Genomic DNA, 18,642 nt, shown 5'->3' with positions numbered 1-18,642 from the left:
AGGAGGGACAACAACATGGCTACACGCACACAAACTTCATAGCGACTTCACTTGCTATTCAGGACGCTTGTTCGGGATTTTGTTTGTATCGTAGTAGTTCATAAAACAACATATTTAACACCTGAGGAGAAAAGGCCACATTTTCATTCGTATAGTCAGTAGTCACAATACAATCTAGGCCAAAGCCTAATCTGCTGCTGCTGCTGCTGCTGCTGCTGCTGCTGCTGCTACTACTACTACTACTACTACTACTACTACTACTACTACTACTACTACTATTATAAAAGGCTTTAAGATATCCATTCAAATTAAATTGATTTATCCATGTATTAGTGAAACATACGAGAATGATAGCTAGATAGCTACAGTATAACACTACCACTGAGTTATTCCAGAATTGGAAGACATTTGCTGCCCACATGAAATGCCAAATAATCCATGCACAAAATACACTTGGTGTATGAATGATAGTTGTCCTGAGACAAAACATTACTAGCTGCAATACCTAAATAATATTCAACATACCAAAAAGATTTTACTATTATGTTTTTTCTCTTGTCCCTCCTTCTTGATGTCAAATTTACATAACAGGCATAATTGGCTTTATTGTTTGTTTGTTTTGTTTTTTGGATTTTGTTGTGTCCTCTTTGCAATGTTATATCTTTTATTAGATATACATATTCAGAACAGAAGTAAACATACTGGAAGATTGTCTCTTATAAATGCAGACCTATTAGAGTTTTAAAAAGTGAGCTACATGAGTCAGCTGAAATGAACTCATCTAGCTAATTATGTTGACCATGGGTAGACCTAAGGTAAGTCCTCAATTATATTCTTTATCTTTTGTCAACGTTTCCAGCTGTTATGGAGTGTGTCACTGAAACCAAAGCAACCCTGTTTGGCCAGGTACATACTTAAAGGCCATCAGACTGCTTTTGTCCGATTTTGCCCAATGCTAGACTATCTTAGAGAGTTTTTTATAAGATTGTCCAATTGGAATATCTTCCTGTATGAGGTGTGTTAAGAGTGGTTTTGTCTTAACAATAGGGTCTGACACAGGTCAGGCCGACAATATTTAACTCATTCACTGCCATTGACAAATGTATTTGTCTTTTCACAGTCCAGCCATTTGATTCCAGGAATTTATTAACATTTCTTTTCAAACGTTAGGGTAGAAGAGCGTCTGAAAATGTCTGGCAGTGAATGAGTTAATATTAACCATTTTTCCAACTAAAAATATTAATGTGCGTCAGGGAGAGCTGTCTGCTCTCGAGTCATTTGACTCTGTGAACTGTGATGTGAACGAAACTAGTCAATATAAGAAGCGCCCTGACTGACGGACAAGGAAGCAGCGATAAATAAAACAAAATATATTCTACTCAATGTAGTTTTTTTTTTTTTTATCATTATAATTACTTGTTGTTTTTTTTCTGAAGAGGATTCGCCAGACAGCAAGAAGTATTTTACAAAGTCTTTTCTTGATGACATTGCAATTTTACAACACTCCCGCCTCCGGTCCCTTTTTGAAACTCTCGGTAACATTGGCGCATATCCAGGAGTGTCTGTTCTTATTTATTTTTGAGGGAAGATGTGTGATCATAACATTTCTGTCTGAGATTACTTGTTTCGAGATCAGTGTTGGAAGAGAATCTCAATGTGTGTGGTGCTTTGTGTTTGGATTATTGGAGCACACCACACACTAAAACTGTTAAATGACTGATTTTTATATATGTATTTGTGGGCTCTGTAACAGATAAACAATCTTTTAAGATTTGACAAATCCTTATGTTTGTAACAAGCCTTACTCATATTTTCAGAAAGCAACATTAAGTCTTTTTCTATTAGGCTTATGTACCTAAGTTTGTTCTTGGCTAGTAGCACAGCAGCTAATACAGCTAGCATGTACCCTAGCAAAATCTCTTTACTTTAGCATTAACTTGCAACCCTAAGATGTTACTGTAATTAGAGTAATACTTACATTTTATTCAGTGAATTAGAACGTAAACGTTCTTTATTGAATTGTAAAGAATTTATTCACCACAATGTTTGAGAGGTATTTTTTCAGGCGCTTGACTGTTTGTAACAGGTTTGTGTCAAGCCTAGCAAAACATATGACAAGTCAAATATCTCATAAAAAGTGTACCATTGGTTGTCAAGCTGGACTAATCAAAATGTTGTTTGATATCTATTTTCTTGACAATAGAACAAAAAATGATAAAATTGTCAAATTTCCACAAATATTGGTGCCTAAATTCTCCTCCAAATTGGAAACAATTCATATCTAAAACCACGTTGAATATCACATCATACACATTCAGAGCTGTATATCAGGGGGCCATTTCAGTTCTTCTAAAGTCCTACACCAATGATAAATGCTAAGACATATGCCCACCATTTACCTCATCTTGCATAATAGCACCTTATCTGCTTGTTGCAGCTCGGTCTTCCCAGTGACCCACATCTAATGAGTTCACATTGCTGCCTGACCCAGCCAGCCAGCCCTCAGCGCTCGGACTCCACCGGCAGCAGCTACCATCACTACGTGACCCACATCTCCATGGTAACAAATCCAAAATGGCACCCGGCACATCGAGGGATCGCAGAGGAGTGAGAGTGAGTTCACGCAGACAAACGGCGCAGGATTAGGGTGACTTTTCTGCACCCGCCCTCCCGCACCACTCTGCAGGCGAACTAGGCCACACTTCATTGTTGTCCTATCGAGATGACATGCAAAGCTGCCATTTTCACGCCACGCTGCCATATGAATATGTAAACTCAGAGGGGGGGGACAAAGCCAGTCGAGATTGTGATGTTAGACGCTCAGACTGCTGATTCACATCTACATGAATTTTGTGTGCGTGCATGCAAGATGAGTCTTATGCACGCTACTACCGTAAAAAAACTCATAAGTGAAGCACAAAATCATGTTTTATCAGCCAGAAATAGCTGATTCATCTTTGTCCGTCCTAAAAAATGCTCTATAAATCGGTTCATGCACATCTAACAACCTAAGTTAAAGATGTTTCATCAAATGTAAATAAAGGTTAAATAAATACCTAGAAATTATAGCATGTGTTCCAAATTACTCCCTACAGAGAATTTAAAAAGTCTACACACCCCTGTCTGAATGCCTGGTTTTTGTGATGATTTAAAGAGGAAGTCAATGCAAACCTTTTTTTTAAGAATATAATCAAATCAATCAAAATAAAATACAAACGACTCACTTTGATTTAGGATTCATTTGCAATAGAGTAAAAAAAAGTGCAAAATAAAACTGACAACTCCCTGAGTTGTAATCAACTACAAAATAAAACTGACAACTCCCTCAGTTGGTTGTACTACATTCAACAGGAAAAACAGACCTTATTAATTCACTGACAAATAATAACATTATATTTTTATTACTCGACAAAAGCTGTTAAAGAATATGCATGAAATGCTGTAGAGAAAGTCATCATACTACTACCCAAACTAAGTTAGCAAATAAACGTATCATGTTGGTAGCAACACACTAATAATGCACTAGAAGCATTAATATAAACTTTATTAACATACATATAGTTATAGAAATGGCATCTCAATGGGCACCCACTTGTTATGGATGGATGGATGGATGGATAGATAGATAGATAGATAGATAGATAGATAGATAGATAGATAGATAGATAGATAGATAGATAGATAGATAGATAGATAGATAGATAGATAGATAGATAGATAGATAGATAGATAGATGGAGGGATAGATAGAGAGATAGATAGATAGATAGACCATTTGCCAACTTTGCCCTGGATTCAGTAAAGTAACCTCAAACCAAGGGAGAGAAGGGGAAGGACGCAGGGTGGGATCTGCTCCTCATTGTAGCACTTGATTGGCCAAACCAACTGTCAATCAAAACTTTCACAGCAAGCGAGGTTTACATAAGGCAGCCGGAGACGGAGCGGTTTTTCAAAAGTAAAAGTAATGTTCGTCACGCCACGTCTTTTCGGCGTTTAAGCATGATCCTACTTGTGCCCATTCTCGTTGAATATTTTATCAAATTTTCTAATTGTATTGTTGATATTGTGTTTTTAGTCGAAATTGACAACTTTCATCCATGAAATGCTAGCTCTGTTGCTCGTTTTGTCTTTACTTTGAAATGGTAAAACCGGATAAGGCAATTGTTATTACTGCTGTCTTGACGCCCTCTCCCCGATTTCGTCACGGGCGTATGTACTCACGTCAACTACAGGAGCTCCCGAGTCGGCAGCGACGGGAACCGCTATTCTCTCTCTCACCCTCTCTTTCCGTATCTCGTTTCCATCTGTTCCACTGCCTCTGGAAGAAAGAAAAAAAATTACAGGGAGGTAGCCGAATCGTCACCGGTTGCAAACTCCGATGGATTAGTTTTAAATCCCCCCTCCCCACGCCACCACCATCCCACCTCCTCTCCGGTAAGCACGTTTCGTTTATTTTCCTACTCACGAGTTGCATTTCAATTGCTTGCACCGCCGTCTGGTTTTTGTTTTTGTTTTTTTGTTTTTTTTTTGTTTTTTTAGATGAGAGGCGCATAGTGCAGAATGTAGCCTGCTACAAGTCTAAGGATCTATAAGTGAGGGGCGATTATGTTTTTGCAGTGGGATTCAGTAGATGGGGGGCTCTTGTGTTGCAGCAGCTGGGATGGGGATGCACTGCAGTCAGAGCTGACCGCACCAACAGTACACAACAAGGCCCCCGCAGACAGCCTCCTGTTGATTTAGCTGCAAATAATTGCCTCCGATGGCCAATCAAAGCTGCCCCCTAATCGGGTTATGTGTGTCAAGAGTGTGCAAGGGCCACCCGTCCATCTTAAACTGGAATCAAAACACTGATGATGATGATGATGATGATGAGGAGGAGGAGGATGACTGGATAGACGGAGCGACGTGCATGCAGTCATAAACATAGCGGAGTAGCATAGGTGGAAAAAGTACACGCTCTATACTTAAGTAGAAGTACTATTAAAAGTACGGATTCCAATACTTTATGTACAGGCGCGGTCCACCCAACCATCCATTTTCTGTACCACTTGTCCTCATTCGGGCAATGGGTGAGCTGCGGGATCTTATTCAGTTGACTCTGCACAAGAGGCGGGGTACACGCTGGAATAGCCATCAGCCAATCACAGAATTTTACTGTCAATTACAGTGTTCCCTTCTCATATTTGTAAAATGCTATTGAGAGATTTTATCTTTGGAACCTATCCTCCGTTATTCACTGACAAACACACATGTTCACTATTTTTGTGCTCAAGCCAAAGCGCTGTCTAATGAGAAAGTAGTGCTTTGCTGCCATCTAGTGGCATCTACAGGCAGTTATAAACGATTTTTGGAGGAGCATCAATTATTTGTATATTTTCGCTATTGGCAGCAGGGCTCTGTCCCTGAACACTGTGTATACCAGAGCTGGGCATTTTACTAAAAATTGAGTATCTGTTATTCGTCATCCGTCTGCAGTGTGGGTACCCTTCCGTCATCCGTCATTCACCTTTTTTACAGGGGGGGGGGAATTAGTACCCGTCATAAGGCCGGTCCACCTCTAATTTTAAACAGCCGTCCGTTGGTGAGTCCAACTAAACTTTCACTCGCACCTTCACCCCCCTGCTCAGCGATATTAGAAAGAAAACGAAAGACTCACCACATGGACTAAACACATGAAAGTCTCACTGCGCATTGGAGGCCTCCATGCTCCATGTCCAGCCGGACTAAAAAGTCTCCTTTTAGGACCCTGAAGCCGCAAGCCTCGGCCACCGTCAGCAAAACGGGCGTCCTGTCAGTGACGGATCCGTCATATAGGCGGAACGCCCAGCTCTGGTATATACAATACCTGTTTTGAATGCGAGCTAGCTTTGTTTTGTGTTATCAGAAGAAAAGTGAAATTAGCGAATGATAACAACAAGTGCTCCATACCTGCGTATGTTTTTTCAGATCAGACTGAGTATTTTTGAACGCCAGGATGTCGTTGTTATCAGACATAGATGAATCACTATTGTAGCGACATCATCGCATACGTCTCTTATGTAAAGCCGTGGAAGGGGAATATCTTGCTTTTCCCAGTATGTTGCGTCATTTCTGCTCCCTGGTTTATGTTCCTCCATGGCCTTATAAATCCCCAAGATCTCAATCAATGAATTAATCAAGATCTCAACCTGGTTGACTATCTCTCTACGAATCATACTTGCGTCCGACAGCATCGAAAAATTCTCTTAATCAAGGCCATGGAAGGGGAATATCTTGATTTTCCCAACTCCCAGTATGTTGCGTCATTTCTGCTCCCTGATTCATGCTCCTCTATGGCCGTATAAGTCACCAAGATCTCAATCACTCAATTATTCAAGATGGGATGAGTAGCTCTCTACTTACATATTTTTTTACATCATGTTGTCATCCAAAAGAAGTTGAAAAAAACAACAAGACTATTTTCATCAATTAAGGAGTACAAAATATCATCAAGTATTAACCGTTCTATCTGGAGTTTGCATGTTCTCCTGCTATTTCTGTGGGTTCCCATAATTCCAAAACATGCATGTTAGGCAACTTGAAAACTAAATTGTCCACACGTGTGAATGTTTTTTTTGTCTATATGTGTCCTGTGATTGGCTGGCGATCAGTTCAGGGTGTACATCGCCTCTCGCCCAAATTCATCAGGGAGAGGCTCCAGTTAGCCGCGACCCCAATGAGGACATGTGCTCTAGAAAATAGACGACTGGCTGGATTATCACCAAAAGCACTTCAATTTCCTGCCTGGCAAATGCACTTGTTATTATCAAAGTCATAATGGGCATGCGTTATGCTTTCTCTTTGTTTTTTTGGCCGCTGTCATGGATGAAGTTTTGAGGGAAAAGGCCTCTAAAGCCTTTATAAAACAAGACAGGACTGATCAACAATCAATTCTACACAGTTGACGGAATTTGGAACGATTTATTTGATTACTACGCCAATCCTGATCATACAGTGTCTACGTGTGAGTGACCCATTTGTACTTTCCGTAAGTCATTCCTTATAATCATTGCCCGAAGCGCAGCGCATCATTATTTCCAATGTATTGCTACAAGAAGCATTGCCCTCTACCACTGGCAGAAGTTGTGGAAACAAGTTTGAATCCCCCATTGAGGACTAACACTGACATTTGTGATGAAAGTTGGGGGGGGGGATTCTCAATTTTTCTTCCACCAACTTTTTTCTATCATGCACCATTTTAGTTTTTATCTTTATAAGTTTTACAAATGTTATACAGTAAACCCTTGTTTATTCGTGGATCACTATTTAAAAAAAACACCAGTTTGCATTCTCTTTGCCCTTTCTGTAATGCTCGAAGATGCTACGAGATGGCACCGAAGCCCTGGATAAATAGGAAAGTGGTAATTGGTGTCAAGGAAGAATGTTGAAGTGATGTAGCTTGACTGAGGGATGAGCTGGGAAATTTAGCCTTGGTTGTTAGTGGAAGTTACGGAGGGTCTTTCCCGTATGTGCATGAACTCTACCTGCTTATTTATTAAAAATCAAATCTGCAAGCAAGCCATTCAATTGTAAGTGTACTGTTGTAAGATGTCTTTGGAATGATTGGAAAGAGCTTTGCTATCATATTTTGCGATATAGTTACAATTTTAACAAACATTTTTAGGGGAAGGAGTCAATTGCGTTCTTTTTTTTTTTTGCTATTTGCGGTAGGGCTCAGCCTTTTACCACTAGTGATTTGCGAATCACTGAATTGAATATTCAAACTGTGCCTAATGTTACAATGGCTTAGACTTTTGTTTTTGTCTGAAGTACAGTTAATTTGTATGCCACTCATTTCACAATGGTTTGGCAGATACAATTAGTGAACAATTACTAAACAAAGAGCCTTCAAGTTGTTTATTTCTAATCCCACTTGAAGATATTTGTGAAATTCAACATAAAACAAAGCCAATGATAACTTATGTATTTAAAACAACCACATGGCTGAGCCTATCAGACTGCTAGCTTATAGCCGTAGTCAACCTCAAAATTTTCTTTACAAGAATATGTCCTATGAAGCCCCACTAGTCGAAACACGGCATTCTAATTGATATTGCGTTGGTGGAAAATGAGTTAAGCAGTAAAATCCACCTGTTTTTGTGCATCTCAGGGGCGGCCATTTTGCCACTTGCTCTCGACTGAAAATTACATGACAGTTGCTCAGGGCTCCGCCAACAACCAATCGTGGCTCAGCTTCAGAAAACAGGTTGCATTGTTTAGACTAGTGAAGGTGCATAGAACATATTATTATTTTACTTATTTTTATTAATATATTATTGCAAAGCATTTTTTGGGTTGACTTCTTCTTTAATGGTAATGCTAAAAGCATCTATTTTGCGGTCCTTTAACTCTTTAAACAGTGGATTGAACACAAATGGTGCAGCAACACATGAACAGACAATGTAACCATATTCATAGTCTTAGAGTCTTTATCCTCTGCGAAGAACGAACCGCATTACTGCTGTCCAAGGCGGGGTTCATCAGAAAGAGCAGCACATTGGCCAGTCAATTGAAGCAGGGTGGAAAATAACTGCAATTATTTTTAATTTTATTCAATTATGTAATTACTGTATGTTTTTTTTTTTATAAAGCGCAATGTTATGAAGTGTTATTTTTCCTCATTAAGATACACATTAGATTATTTTTTGTTGACCCTAGAACACTACTGTATTTTAATGATGGTTGTTATGATGGTATTATGGGCCACAGGTTTCTTGACTTTGTTAAGAAGGACCGTTGGGCTCGATCCCGCACAGCCACTTTATGCGAGGCTCAGCTGTGAATTTCTTTTTTATAACTAGCTCTTTTCATGGCAATCACTTTGCAAGAGCAACACTGCCCGGCATTGTCCGGCTAATCTTGTAGCCTGCTGAAATGCAGCCATTGTCTTCTTGTTAATACACTGAATGAAGTCGCTTGTCTGACACAAGCAAATATTGTAACTATTTGGTGGGGCGGCGCCGCCATAATGGGGGAGATTGTGGAGTCCGGTCAACACGCGGCCCGAGAAGGGACGGTCACATTTTGATTTTGCATTGTGGAGTTGAACAAGGTCACGCGTGACGTCAGTGGAAAGAGGAGGAGGTGTGACCTCAGTCATGTGAGCGCGAAGGGACCCCTGTGCCTGAAGATGACGATTGCAAAGTGACTTAGGATGACGCAGTTTTCAAAGGCCACAATAATACACTGAATAGGTGCGTTTTTGTTTCTAAAAGCTCCAACTTAGTGCTGGCTTTTTGGCTTAACCTTGTAACCATGGGCACACCGTTGAAAGTTATATTTTATTTTATGCTGTTTTTTTTCTTTTCAAAGCTTGTAACTATTCCATCTTAGTGTTTTATTTACATTCATACACATTTATTTCATATTTTTTAAGAAAACGGAGATCCTATAGTGCAAAAAGTTTTTAAAAAAATTAAATTTTGTGCAATTTTCTCTATGAAAAATGTGAAAAATTGGGAGTGTTTTTTGCAGGCTGGAAAAGATTAATGGAATTTCCATTCATTCCATTGGGGAATATTGATTTGATCTGCGTCACGGATTGAATTAAGATAGTAAGTCAAGACTTACTGCTACCAAACACTATTATCCACTTATTTGACTCATATTGGATGATCCACAGCTTTGTTTTTAAAAGGCATATTGGAAAATTGTGGTTTTGTGCATGTTATCCTTGGCAGATTACATCTGTATTTCCATGACTGCTGCAACACTTGATCAGAAAAAAAATGTCTCAATTTACAAGAGTACATCAGAATGTCAAAATATAAGACACGAGGATCCTTTTAAACATGAAACATACTCTTTAGACCTCTGCCAGGGCCAATGGAAGAAAAACTTTTTTTTTGATGTTGTGGCGATGTTAAACAGATTAGTCTCAGCGGCCTCCTCCACCGAGCTGAATGACAAGCCTGCAGACAGTTAGACATCAACGACGTCATAAAACGCATGATTTGTATATTATGCTAATAGCAGCCGTGCAAAAGTGCAAAAGAAATGAGATTAGCAGTGCAATTCTACATTATCCCACACTCTTAGCAAAATTGCTCTGTGATGTTCCACTGTATGTTGCACAGGCTTTGACACACTGTGTGACCCTGACACGACTCTCCTTTTAATTTACTATATTGATCTCACAACTTTACTATAAATGGACTTGTATCTTGTTACGGCTCCAAGCACTGTGTGTATGTGCTCTCATGCTTGAATTAAGGCTTTTGTTTCAGTGAATTAGTTTCCAGTTTAGAATGATAAACTGCCGTCTTGCATCCAGAATTTCAGCACATTTTATTACTTTTGTTAAAAGCTCATTATCACCAAAATGTCTTTCAATGTCAATGCCTCCACTTAGAATAATAAAAGAACAGTTTTCAGAGTCATAGTTACTATGGTATACTAATTTTCATGTCGCTACTAAATTTTTTTACGGGAAAAGAATCTTGGATCAACTTTGATAGCATGCCGGAAACCTGTCTTGGCCCGAAACAAAGGCGTACATTTAGACTTTAGTAAAGTGGTCTTAAGGTGTTTAGGTGCTGAATGTCTCCTACCAAAAATGTCTGAACTCTTGTATTATTTATGTATATGTATTATCTACATAAATGTCTATATTTACATATTGCGTGAACCAGCAGTCCCCAATCACCGGATCGTTACTGGCCGGATTTTGTTGATCATCAGAGTCTGAAAGATGTTTTTTGAAAATCAGGTGCATCTGCTTGTACCTCTGTAAAAATGTCAAACCACTCATCTCACATGAGACAGTAAAAAAGTAAACCCACGGGCTCACAAAAAAAAACATCTTTAAAGCGCTTCGTAGAAATGAGTTAATGTAGCATTTGCCTATACCGATACCACTAGTACTTATGATACATAACATTTCAGTTAACACAATGCCAGATACAGTAATTGTGAACATAGACCTTTCTGACGCACAGAATAATTCACTGATGTGTCAAAAGGCCACAGTGTGGCACCAACTACTGGCAAGGAAGACTTATTCGATGTCAGATTTTTTTGCCTTAAGTATGGGTGGCTGGGATCAGCATCCCTCATGAATACTCGATACTTTGAAATAAGGCCAGCATCGGCCCAATAACGGATACCTGGTACACCAAAGTCCCATTTTCAAGCTCCATCTTGACTTGACAATGATCTACCAGCATGTGATGTTTGCTGCCTGCCTGTGTCTTGGGGTGAGAGCCCTCCCACTCATTTGGGTCGTGTGCCACTAGTGCTTCAACCGTGGCCCCTTGTCACAAGTGCTTATACTCCTCGGAGGCATTAGAATAGCGTGACGTGTGCTCTCGCGGGCTTGTTGTGGTCATACGAGACTCGAGCCCTTCAGCTACAATGCTATCATCTGTTTTTTTGGGGGCGGGGAGGGGGTCGTGGTTGTAATGACGCACTGTTTCTCTGCCACACTCATACAAAAAAAACATGTCGTCAGGGCTTTCATCTTGACATGTTTATATGTAAGGTAGCTTCAGGCGTGTAACTGGCACAATAGTTTGGATGTCAGAGCTCCCGAGAGATAAATTGTCAGTTGCAACTTTTGATGATATTAACAAGTGGAAATGTGCTAAATCAGCCTGTTGCCGTCAAAGACGCTCATGTAAATCTGTTAATCCCCTCAAAGGAAACTGTCCAAAGACGCCATGCATGACTGCAAGACACATTCACTGCAGTCACATGCCCACACAGACGCGATTCATATGCAAATGTTTACAATGTGAACGCGGGGCCAAATCACCAAAAAGTGTATGTGTACAAACGGGACTAGATACATAATTGGATTTGGATACATTAACGCTCTGGCGGCCACTGGCCTTTATTTTATTTCAAGAACATTTGTGTTATTCCGTATGGTAATGCAATATGAGATCCGTCCTTATACCCCATTTTACTGGTTCACTGTACTGCATACCCATCAGGCTTGGCTGTAATATAGAAAAGGCAGTGACCCGCTAAAAAAATAAATAAATACATTTAAAAAAGAATTAAAAAAAAAAGCATAGACCAGTATGGTTTTGTTGTGTTTTCGTACTGGTCGAAACAGCAAAACAGCCAATTTTCAAACAATCGAATCTTTGGTTACTGGGCAACTTGCTCTCCCAACTGAGCCAAAGCCTCTGAGAAACACTAACAATGCTGTTGTTACCCTGTGACACCAGCGAGAGCCCAGTGGGTCACCAACTATCAACAGCCCCTGGCTGGGCCCCAACATGCTGGTCCTGCTGGGTGACTGTAGCTCCGTTCATAGAGCGCGTTGCCCGGTGACCGGAGGTTCGGCTGTTCCAATCTTGGCTGTTTTGTTTTGCTTTTGTTGCAGTAAGACCAGCACGAAAACACAACAAAACAATGCCGGTCTATGCAGTTTTTTGCTTTTTTTTTAAGCCGGGAACTCCGTCTCTAACAACTTGATATGTAGAGCTCGGCTTTGGCTATTAAGTAAAATCAACAATTATTGTAATACAAAATGAAAACACTCTTCCTTTCAATCACAAGTGACGAGCATAATGTTGATGCGTGAAACTCCGAACACTGCCGCTTGTTGTCAAACAGCACAAACGGATAGACTCAAGTCCACCACACCAGTCACAGAAGATGCAAAACAAAGTCCTTTGTTCACAAAAAGTTGCTGACTAGCGATAGAAGCTAGCATGGCAATCTACGTCTTCATTCAGTTCTCCTTCTTGTCAAACATCCCAACCCGTCCCACCTGTTTGACACTCGCTTTGTGCACCTCTTCAATCTGTCCCCGCCACTTTGGACGCATTCATTTGCGTTGTTGAATGCTAGCTAACTTGTAGTTTAGGATTCTGTTACATTGTGAAGCATGGCCAGCTTTGTTCATTCCCCTTGTGCAGTCCCCAGGGCGTGCATGGAGCCAGGCCGAGGAGGCATTTTGGACTGTTTTCGCTTGTAAATGCTAAACAGGGCTGAAGGAATTCAGTCACACACTGTGTTGCTTTTGGCTCATAACTGGCATGTCGGGGCTCCAGTGTCATCCGGGACATCCCTGTTACTGTACTAGAAAGTATTTGTCCATTTCTCTATGAATGAGTGTAACATTAAGAATTTGAAACACTTCCTCGTGACATAGTTATGATGAGCTGATTATTAGTGAGCACATCTTGACTTTACCATAGAACAACTTGGGAGTCTTAAGCAAAGGATTGTTCATCTTGGTGTCTCTCCATCCTTAGCAACTATAAACAATTAGCCATTACCCAGTTCAACCGGCTGCTAATGTTGATGAAAGACAAACAAGCTGTCTGCCATCTGCGTCATATTGAGTATCTCGAAAGCAGACTATCCACAAGTTTATCTGGATCTTTAAGGAGGGTATGGCTCTCTTTTTTCTTTTTTTTGTTATTGGCAAAAATGCAAAATTGCAAACGGCTTACTCATTACGGTGACGGGTTTACCGAGGTCATACAAGCACCTGACCTGAGCTTTACATATACTCAACACAATTATTCCTTTTAAAAACAAAGTATGCATTAAGCTAGGTAATTCGTATCAGGCTTGGGCACGTTTGACAAGGCAAAGTCTCGTTTTGGTCAGTAACAAAAGCCTGCACTCACACTAGGCAATTTTTACCAGGCTTTGGGACTGATGGCATCTACATTCCGGTTGATAAGGAAGGGCATGCTCGACTAGGTAGGTGTTACCAGGCTTGGGCACAGTTGACACATAGTCTGGTTTCAGTCAATAACAAAGCCTGCACTTGCACTAGAAAATGTGTACCTGTCTTAGACTAAGCTGACACCAAGGGCCCTACTTTCGTAGATGCGCTCGGTGGAAAAACTTCATTTTCGTACCGAGGCAAGTCTAGTTTACTATGTGGGCATATTTGGCAGATGGTTCTACGCCTCGCTGGGCGTTCCAGCAGACCGAGGGCATTTTCTATTACACTTGACAGTTTGGCAACAGAAAGAAGTCTAGACCAGGTGAAACCAGGTCTAAGTTGTGGCGCTGGCGGCGTAACACAAACAGAAGGCGGTGTCTCAAAGTTCCCACTTTACAGCGGCCAACTTGACATCATCCGCAAGCGGAGATCCTGGAGAAGCGTACTTTGCGTACATCAATCTCCAGCATGGAGTTCAGTTTCTGTTCCCTCAATGTACCTGTAGAACGCCCGCTTCACCTGCGCTTAATATAAAGGGAATGAGAGGAGCCGATTCGATTGGCTGGGAATCAAGCTGGCTGTGTTCACTCGCACAAAGATGCAAATGCGTTTCTAACTGCGCCCGTCTATGAAAATGCTAAAAAAGAAAGAAAACTCCACCCATGCACACAGTTAAACTGCACTTTGCACTAGACTTGTGCTGGCCACCAAAAAGGGCCCCGTAATGTCTTCTTCTGGTTAAAAAGAAATGGTGCACTCCACTCCGCTGCTCATATCAGTCCTTGGCAAGGTTGACACTAAAGTATTGTACGATTTATTTGACTTGTGTGAGTTTTACGATCCAGGCTTAGAAAGTGTAAAGATTATCCATTCCCAAATTCATGCACAAGTCTAACTGGGCCTTGGGTTTGGCTCATTTAAATCGGCAAACAAAATAAAAAAGCTAGATCGCCTCGCTTACTGCATATATCTGAGAGGAGGTCTTGCATTCTTTGACGGTCTTCCCTCATGAGACGGGAGTGTGTGTGAGCAACGGGCGTGTGTGGCTGCGAGCTAAAGGAAAAACAAAAGTAAATGGCACACCAAACTTGTAAATGCAATGGCAGGGTGTAAAGTCTTCCAGGGAGTGTGGCTGAGCTGCTAGAGAAATAAAGCGTGGTAAGTATAGCTTGTAAAAGGACCTTAATGGCATACTCGGATTACATTTTCTCACATCGCACACTGATTGGTTGGACATATAACAAGGTTGGTGACAATAATGTGGTGCACGCCATGATTCTGCCATTTCAAAGGCAACTCTGGTCCATGTCTTTGAGTATCATATTTTTGGTTTTGCTTCGTGTATTTTTCCAGGCTTACTACCTTGACTCTGTCCTACTTGCACAGGGCTTTGGCAGCATATTGTGGCATCTTAGGGCATTTCGCAAAGAGAGCGCAAAACATGTACCGGTAAATAGATGAATTTTTCAGTGAATAGGTTTCACATAAAAAAAGATACGACAAGGTGAATTCATAAATTGTAATCGCCACCTTTCACAATGGGAAAAAAACAGAACGACGGGCCAGAAAGTTTGTCGAAATTCAGTGTCTGTGCATGAAGCAAAGATGACTCAATACAGCTCCACCACATTATGTTCTACTGTGTAATTAGTTGTGCAGCTTAAAGTATGGTGTTTAATTTCAGCCTAATTGAAAGATTGTTCCGACGACCAGCTCTGAGCCTCCGAGGAAGCCGCTGAAATAATGGAACATTGAATCATAATTTCCCCATTGGCTTTTGGCAGCTATTCTTTCACCCCGTCCCTCCCCACCCGCCGACCAACCCCTTCCCGCTCATTCCTAATTCCCCGTGCGTCTCCTCCTCAGAACCTAGAGAATGGGCTGCGTCCAATGTAAGGATAAAGACGCAGCAAAACTCACCGACGAGCGCGACGCCAGCCTCTCGCACCATCCGGGTTACCGTTATGGCGCCGACCCCACGCCGCAGCACTACCCCCCCAGCTTCGGGGTCACCACCATCCCCAATTACAACAACTTCCACAGCGGAGGCGGAGGCGGCGCTACGCAGGGGGTCACCGTCTTCGGAGGCGTGCACACGTCCTCGCAGTCGGGCACGCTGCGCTCCCGCGGAGGAACAGGTGAGATTTCATCCGCAAAAAAAGGGACAGCCAGCAGGGCTTTAACAGCTGTTTTAATTTAGCGTCATCTTAGATGACCGTATGTACTCTGTGTTATTGCCACAATTAAAAACGCTTGTGAAAATGTGTTGAGGGGTGCTGCCCGCAAGGTCTGAAAGCTGTTGTGATAATATAGGAGAGGTTGGTGATGAAGATTAGAAACCATTCAACCGTATATTCTGCAAAAACAATGCATACGGTGTTATGGCCATCATAAATATCTCATTTATTTTGGGTCACATAATTTCGGGACTTGCTATGAACCCTCGCTATTAGTGGGGGGGGAAAAAAATCAACAGTGCTACTGGGGACATAGGACAGAGTAATCTGCACGTTCTGACGAATTCCCGATGGGCTGGGCTGCAATATACACTGTTTAGGCCCCTACACCTAACCCGCACATTATTTCTTTCCGGCCCGAGGATCCATTTTGAAATCAGTAAATACTGTATAGTGCGTCCATGACACTTGAATCATACCATGGCAGGCCATTACATTATAAAGTATATACAGTGCCAATTCTTCCATGCAAAGCAGCAACTTGTCAGCTAGATTAGATGGAACAGCAGTTTTCAGATCTTTACACAGATTTCCAATTAGATTCAGGTCTGCACTTTGACTTTAACGCCTGGGTTTGTTTAGTTTTGAATCATTTCGTTGTAGATTTTGCTTTATGTTTCGGATCATTGTCTTGTTGGGAAGGTAAACCTCCACCCCAGTCTCAGGTCTCGAACAAGTTCTCTTCCAAAATTTCCCTGCATTTGGCTCCATCCATCTTCCCATCAATTCTAAATATCTCCCCTGCTTTAATCTTGCGGGCTTCACAGCGTTTGCTAAATCTGCCTTGTTCGGTGTAAAATGTCTTATCCCATGTTATGTATTCTTGCCTATTGGTCCCTTTTTGCCTTTTTGCCCTTTGAACTATTTATGTTCTCATAAATGTCTAAATTATGATCGTGATCTTGTAAGGTCATTCAATTGTAATTTAAAATCTTTGATCACACTTGGAGCGAATGGTAAGCTATTTTTGACTAATATAAAATGAAACACGGAAGTAAATAATCAATCGACAGCCGCGTCTTGAGCTTACGCAAGCGTTTGTGTAAATAATCGATGCCTCATTTCAATAAACGCCGGGTCCCTCTGCAGTTGATTCACTAAACTCTGCTGCTCACTATGTGAAAAATACATCACTGCGCACAACTTTAATGTGCTGAAAAAGCTTTCAAATCAGTCTGAATGCGCTTGTGCTTTTTTCATCAACCCATAAAGCCAAACCGTAAAGTATACCCCAAGTGCAGGAGTCAAACCCAAGTCAGAGTGTCGTCTGCGTAAACCAAAATGGTGGCCTGCCTTTACTATTTATACCTGCATCCACCACTTCCGAAAGGCCGGAAGAAGTCTCTTTGGCAGAGAAGAGTCAAGCAAAAAATGTCGACTTTACTGAATCGAACTAAAATGCCATGTGTCAGCAGGTCCTACTTATAGTGGCACATTGCAAACCACTTTAACCCTTTGAGCGCCGCCTTGCACAAACTCTGCCCCACTTTTCGGGATCGCAAATGACCTGAAACCAGGCCCGTCACCGCCGAAACATTTTGTTTTGCCATTACCCGCCACTCCTAATAGATTCATCGAGCCAGCACAAGATGGATGTCCGCTAGCTGCGAGTTAATGGAAAACAGCGTGACCCAAATGATCACTGGAGCTCTGTGAAGCACATCTGAGGACCAGTAAGCACAGACACGGTACAGCGTGTGTTTCGTAGGCTTACATGTATACTGGTGCATTAATTAACACCAGCTCTGGCTTTGATGTCAACGCACGGCCTTTTTCTGTGGCGTCAGCATCGTATGTATGAATACGGTCTCACCACGGGAGGGCCGTATGAGAAATAAGCAAAGCGGGCCTTTGTTTTGATCAGAGACAGAACATCTCACTTGCAGGATACTGTAAATTTGCGCTTGGCCTGACGAAAGAGAGGAGCGAGTTGTATGAAGCCCACCAGCCATAGTTTTCCCATCCCTGTGATAGACTCTAGTTTTCATCTCCATTAAATCCCCATCCCTCCCCCACCCCGCCACCACCACACACACACACACACACACACACACACATCCATCCATCCATTCACCGTGGGTGACGCCCAGCAGCTTTGCATTAAGTCTTTAAGAATGCTCGCCTTTTGAGTGTCTGAAAGCTCACCTGCTCCCCCACCACCTCTGCCGCATCTGGAGCGCCGCAGACCCGAGGCATGTTACCATGCTGATCCATCACAGCGAGCATCACATGTGGACTTTTCATCGATTTGTCGTATTTTGCCAATCAAGGCAACATTCGCAAAGTCATCTACAATATATGATGTTTTTTAACCTACCGTCTGGTATTCACTGGAAAACTCCTATTTGCTATTTTTCTTCTACTATTAGCTGCCGTAGTCTACATTGCCAGAGTTTTTTTTTTTTATAGTATCTGTAAATGCTGAAAGGTCACTTTAAATGACTTACGTTTGTTTGCTTGTGTGTGATGTTGCGTCAGTTTTTTGCTAGCGTGTTATTTAGGCGAGTATGTTAGCTTATACTATCGGTGAGCCTCAGCTGAAGGTGGTTTGTTTGTGTTGAATAACTGCACTACTGAATACGCTCCTTTATGTAACATGAATTCTTGATTGTGTATATTCCAGATCAGTGCGTCCGTTCCATTCACCCTGCAATTTGTGACGTAAGCTGCGCTTGGCCATCATTAGCTGCGGCTAATGATCATGCGTCATTGCTAGGCGTCAACAAATTGCAGCTAAAAAAGCCACTGAGATACT

The 18,642-nt window shown here is 41.5% G+C and overlaps 1 protein-coding gene across 1 annotated transcript in view; it reads left to right on the top strand.

Annotated features, from left to right (window-relative positions):
- The first annotated feature begins 4,196 nt into the window (after window positions 1–4,196).
- Window positions 4,197–18,642, top strand: part of LOC147137362 (tyrosine-protein kinase fyna-like) — a 28,348-nt gene continuing 13,902 nt past the window's right edge. The window contains exons 1-2 of the mRNA XM_086049163.1: window positions 4,197–4,433; window positions 15,517–15,788. Coding sequence (XP_085905289.1) covers window positions 15,527–15,788 — 262 coding nt within the window. The 5' untranslated portion in view covers window positions 4,197–4,433; window positions 15,517–15,526. The remainder of the gene's footprint in view (window positions 4,434–15,516; window positions 15,789–18,642) is intronic.

Source organism: Filicampus tigris, chromosome 13 (assembly GCF_054856515.1).
Source record: "Filicampus tigris isolate MCC_2025a chromosome 13, RoL_Ftig_1.0, whole genome shotgun sequence".
NCBI lineage: Eukaryota > Metazoa > Chordata > Actinopteri > Syngnathiformes > Syngnathidae > Filicampus > Filicampus tigris.
Note: the sequence above shows the minus strand (reverse complement) of the source record. Positions and strands in the feature narration are given on the sequence as shown.